The 6059-nt window shown below is 35.5% G+C and overlaps 1 protein-coding gene across 8 annotated transcripts in view; it reads right to left on the bottom strand.

Moving 5' to 3' along the window:
- The window catches only part of kirrel3b (kirre like nephrin family adhesion molecule 3b), a 201267-nt gene that overhangs the window by 72985 nt on the left and 122223 nt on the right, over positions 1-6059 (bottom strand). For all 8 annotated transcript variants that reach the window (XM_016491561.1, XM_016491562.1, XM_016491564.1 and 5 more), the window contains exon 2: positions 1024-1173. In XM_016491561.1, the coding sequence (XP_016347047.1) occupies positions 1024-1173 (150 nt within the window). The remainder of the gene's footprint in view (positions 1-1023; positions 1174-6059) is intronic.

Genomic DNA, 6059 nt, shown 5'->3' with positions numbered 1-6059 from the left:
GAGAAACGAGCGATCTCTTATGTAAACAGATGCATATGAAAAATAATGCGATCATCAGCAATAGACAGCATATAAATGAAAATGGCATAATGTTACGGAGTACAATGATGGACGTGGTATATGTCTGTGCAAGCTTTGGAGGTGTTGATGGAAGCGATTTACTGGATTTATGCTTTGATAATCATACTGAATATTATCCAGATGTAGTTTTTGATAAAAATGTGATTTTCTCACCTTTTGGCTCAAAATTATACATTTTTATGAAACCTACCTATATTCAAGTGTTGATAAAACAATAATGCTTTAAGCTAGAATAAAACAGATTGTTTTGTTTAAAAGTAGAGGATCTTTATTTTGGTGTATTGCATTTGGTGTACTGCCTTGCAAATGAATGTCCCTTTACGATTGTGATCCTTACTACATCCGGAATGCTGAATCCCTGACAATTTTCAAGCGACAGCTGAAAACTCATCTCTTTTGAAGCTACTTGACTTCATCATCATCATCATTATAAAAAAAAATAAAAAAATTCTCTCTCTTTATTTATTCCTTCTCTTTCTAGCTTGTACTTATTTGAACAATGTCTAGAAACTTGGTATTACAAGCACTTCTTGTATCTGCCTCTTTAAGAAGAATCGCTTTATGTATCCCCAAATTGTAAGTCGCTTTGGATAAAAGCGTCTGCAAAATGACTAAATGTAAATGTAAATGTACTACATGCTCTAATGCATTAATACTGTATGAAAGTATTTTCTGCGTGAAATATCGTTTCCTAGAGTTGATATGAACTTACACTGAATGTTCGCTGGACGAACAGATTGGTTGATGGCAATTTAATTCTGCTACAGTTACTACTGACAGCTGATATAAATAATTGTAATCAATCATAATTCACTGTAATTATTTATATACTGTACATTTCCCTTTTGAGCTAATTTGCTATATTAGGAAGCTTCATTGGGAAACCAGCATCAAAATCGAAACCTAAACTGGTGATGTTTTCACTGTTTATGACATTGTTACCTATAAGTTCTCTTCCAACGCCCAAAGCGAGGCCATCTTTGATCCAGAGCACAACACCATGGTAACCAGGGATGGAGCAGGGGAGCGTGACCGGCTGACCAGCCACAACTACCAAGTCTTGAGGCTGCTGCGCAAACATGGCATTCACTCCTGAAACAAAAGAGACAGAAACAGAGACTTAAACTTTAATGTTTTAACTAACATTCCACTTTAGAGCTCCACAGACATCCATTAAGAAGTTGTTTAACTTTAATGTCACACGATCTAATTTAAAGAATTTATTCAATGAACAACTCTCAAGTACTCAAGTGTGATTAGCGCACAATGTTGAAGTGCACCAAGGGCCTCTCTTCAGCCTGTCAACACTGCATCTTTCACACAGAAAAATACCTAAAGCAAATGAAGTTGAACTCCATTAGAGATGAGTGGCCCGAAAAGGCTGTCAGCAATAATCTCTTGAGACCCCCTTTTTAAAAGAAAGGTGTCACAGATATGAGAACATAGAAAGAGAACGAGATGGAAAAATAGAGTGCAAAAACGACAGCATTCAGAATCAGCAGTATTTCTGTATCTATCCACCGGCGGGCACAAAGATACCAGAGCAAAGATACGTGTCACTTGGGGGGTCCAGGTTTGACTGGTTAGCATTGACAGCTGGCCCCAAAGATTTCTGTCTCCAAAGGGAATCTACAGTAGTTAGAAGACAAATGTCTTGTATTTCAGACTCCAGTGGTACATATTGCATGTGCAGTCACAAACATGCACGCTCAAAAATACAATGGTTGACATCAGCTATCAATATTGCAATGAGCTGTCTCAGTGGAGAGATGACGAGTTTCTTGCTGGCAGTACTGTATAATGGTAGTCACACTGGCAGTCATGCTGAACTCTGCAGCTGTCCCTGATGTGTGCCTATCTAGAATTGGAGAAGATGGCTCATATTGCTCATTCCACTCTAAATCTCAGTGTACTGTTTAATCAATACTCATTTATGTGGAACACTTACCACCCTCTCAGTTTGTTGATGCACTGTATGTGTGCGTGTTCGCAGAAATAAGCAAAATTTGACAAAACAGCCTATTGGGAGATGTCTTTGGCTTGTACTGTAATTACCATGTTGTAATTACTATGATATTGCCAAAAAAACAAGGCCAAAAACAATATTTAAAAAAGATCCTGATAAGTCAGTGTTTCTTTTTTAGTCAGTTTAAATGGTAAAGTGGTTCATAAAAATGTTTTGTTTTTCCCACCAAAGTGTAATAGAGGCGAGATTAGTGTTTAGTGGATATATTTTATTTTACTTTGTTTGCTTAACCTGTAAAAAGCTTTAGCAATGAATTAGAAGAAACAAAATAGTACTGCATTTTCTTTGTACTGTCAATAGGTTAAAGATTATGATGTTTAACCAATTTATTTGTTGCATATATGTCAATTACCTTATTTATGAGCACATGTACACCATCTGGACATAACTAGCTGTTTTTACTTATTCATTTAGTGCCTCACAGCTTGATAGCAGTTAAATAAACAAATAGTTCATCTTTTAAAATTACGTCTTGAGAACATTTTCTGTTCCGCTCCATCAAGCAGTTTATGAACACAAGAACATGCCGCATGTGAACGCACCGCAAGAAACACGAAGCTAATTCAGTATAATCATACAGGTTTGAGGCTGATTCATTCAGATGACCCACCGACAAGTCAATTATAAAAACATGTAATCTTGCACATTCCTGTTGGAGTTAGGGTCGGTCTGTAGTTATTATCTTTATTTGAAAACAGTTGGGCACTGATTCTCTGTTTAGTCAGCTATAGACACGTCTCTGCAGAGTGAGTATGTACTAATACCTATAAAATATGACATTTTCTAGATTAATGCTGAATTAAACACACAGGCAGAAAATAATTAATTGCCAGAATCCAGTAGGATGTCTTTAATGCTGCAAATTCCATGGATTAGTAAACAAATCAGTCATACCCCTGTCCTGCCTCCAGTAAAATGTGATGAATGGCTTGTTAAAAGCTAAACACGAGTCCACAGATTGATTTATACAAATTCTCTCTGGCGAAATCCAGCGTCTGCTGCTCCAACAAGCTATTATTAAATCAACAACCGCAAAGATGCACTATGAATTCTTATAAATATATTGGGCTGTTCATCTTTGAAGGCTAGCAGGCTTGCCTGAACACTGCAGCGTTTCTCATTCTGTCGTTTCCTGCGCTGTGAGCTGCTTTATTTGTATGAGCGTGTTTGTATGTGTTTGCTGTGAAGGTCCTCTGTAGATGACTCAGGTAAGCTTGCAGAGATTGTAGACGGAGGAGTTTATCTCACTGGTGTGATTCGCAGCAGACCCACTTCCAGGCTTCAGAGACGTCAGGTGTCCGCTGGCTTGTCGCGTTATAGGAATACCGAGCGTAGATTAAATCTCGCTTGTTCTTTTTTGTTCTCAGCTCTTCTACTACGAGTTGTGTCTTGTTGTCTCGTCCATTCAGTGCAGTAATTGATTGACCCCTCCACTGTTATTGCACTCAGTGCGCTTGTTAACCCATGACGTCCCTCAATACCCACCACCATGTCAGCTGCACCCCGACCAACATCACAAATGAGTTTGATTAGGAGAAGACTGACCCTCTTTGGACTTGGATTCCAACCCATTTCTAATTATGATGATGAATGTGAATTATTTTTAATATGGCTAAAGGCTAATTAGAATAACAGAGTAGAAATGGAGAGATTGTTTTTCATGAATCCCATGACCTCTGAACTTTGCTGTGAGTTTTTAGTTTTGGTCTTTATTCCACAATCACAATCACAATCACAAACATGTTCCTATTTTAGCAGCGCCACGCAGATGTAAAATAGTGGTTTTCTATTGGATGACACATTGACATGGTGTTTCCTCACAAAAACTGTATATAGAACAGTGTTCTTTAGGGATTGTAAAGATTAAATTAATAAACAATAGGAAAACACATAGTTCTAGCATAGTTTCAGCCCTTTAATAGTTAGCTACAGTAGCAACTCTCTCAGTTAGTGCAATGAATTCTTGAGTATTAATAATAGTGCCATAGACACTCTTTGGCTTAAAATGGCTGTTTTAGCTGAGACAGAGCAATATTTGCTCAGAATTCTTCAATAACAGGTAATTTTGGAGTGGTACGTGATATGCCATTAATTTGTTGATGTTTAGTTGTAACATGAGCATGCTGTTATACTATGTGGTAATATTCAAAGTGGATGGCAGTATGGTACTGCATGATTATGGCAAATAATAATTGTCAATTATTTCCTTTGACATTAACTATGTTTCCATCCACCTATTTTTATGCGCATTTTGGAAAATCGCATAAAAAAAAAAAAAAACGTCAAGATGCGCTGAAATTCTAAAAATTTGCATAAAAAACATATGCGCACATTTGAGTAGGATAAACTTTTTATCTGATAAGAAAAAATGTGCATAAACTATGATGGAAACACATTTACAGAATAAATTCCTCCATGCACATCAAAAAAGTCATAACGTTGCGCTATGAGACGGGATAATTTGACTTGCAGCGGACCAATCTCGTTCACAGCATCTATATGTTGTTATGGTCGATCTGAAATGCCTGAGCGAAGTCTGTCGTCAAAGTATTTCTGTATAATTGTCTTACACGACTGCATTCCCAAACAGCTGGCATCCATCTCTGAAAGCAATGACTGCATTTATTGTGTTTCGTCTGCTCGCTCTGAGGTGCAAGAAATATGAAAATTATTATATTCTTCTCCTAGTTTTCTTAGTGATATTTAGTGCCAGTTTACCAGGAAGTGAAAATTTTGTTATCTTTGACTCATTGGATGGAAACGGTGCTTTATTTGCAAATGTTTTATGCAATATTCCAGTTTTGCGCATACGTTTAATTCAAATCTCTGGATGGAAACATAGCTATTGTCATCATGATTATTAATTTTGATTAACTGCATTTATTTAATACTATGATAATGTTGCAATGCCTAAATTACTTGCAGTAACTTCCATGTTTGACTTGAAAATAATTAAATACTTATTGTATGGGTACAATTTTATGTTCTTGCAAATACAATGTTCTCGCATCCCGTATTATTATTATTATTATTATTGTTATTTAGTTATTTATTTTACAGTTGTACAGCCCTACTATATATGGTACAATTCACCGAGTGGTTTAGTTATGTTCTTCGTAAAAAACACAATCGTACAGTGTGACTACTGCAACCTGATTCCTAAACAAGTGCCTCTTATATGCCCTTCTTCCTTCAACACAACCAGTGTAGTCTGATTAGACTAACAGAGTAGTGTCAGAATACCAGAGTCTTATTAATTTTAGAAACCTTGCACTCATCTGCCATCAACTATTTAATGAGCAATTACTTGTGTTCCCCAACAGCAGCCCTGTAGCAGTCTGCGTTAAATTCCTTTCAACATAATTATTTAATTATGTGGCTTTTTATTTATTATTATTATTATTATTATTATTATTATTATTATTATTATTTCATTTTAATTATCTTTCTACCTCAAGGAATAATAATTTCAAAAATCTATTTCCTAGTAGGGCTGCACAATTAATCAAATTTCTAATCGCGATTACAATTATGGATGCCACAATAACGTAATCGTTCAAAGCGGCAAGTAATCGTTCAAAGTCCACTTATGTTATTCTGCACGCTTAAGATGCTTTTTTTCTTTCTGCATGTTATCTTAAGGGTTTTTCCCATTATTTAAATTTTAGTTTTAGTATAACATTATAATACCATTCATATTTTTACATTTTTATAATTTAAAGAAAAAAACAATCAGATGTATATTTGACATTTGAGGCTTAATACTATAGAAAAAACACTAAAAGTTTTTCAGTTAGAGTGTTTTCAGCTTGTTTATTTTCATATAAAAATACGTTATGCAGTTGCATCAAACAATGGTATAAAAATCATTCGATGTAAATTAAATAATCGCAATTACAATTTCAAGGGAATAATCAACAATTATGATTTTTGTCATAATCGTGCAGCCCTA

Source organism: Sinocyclocheilus anshuiensis, unplaced genomic scaffold, assembly GCF_001515605.1.
Source record: "Sinocyclocheilus anshuiensis isolate Anshui unplaced genomic scaffold, SAMN03320099.WGS_v1.1 scaffold1082, whole genome shotgun sequence".
In the NCBI taxonomy this organism is placed as follows: Eukaryota; Metazoa; Chordata; class Actinopteri; order Cypriniformes; family Cyprinidae; genus Sinocyclocheilus; species Sinocyclocheilus anshuiensis.
Note: the sequence above shows the minus strand (reverse complement) of the source record. Positions and strands in the feature narration are given on the sequence as shown.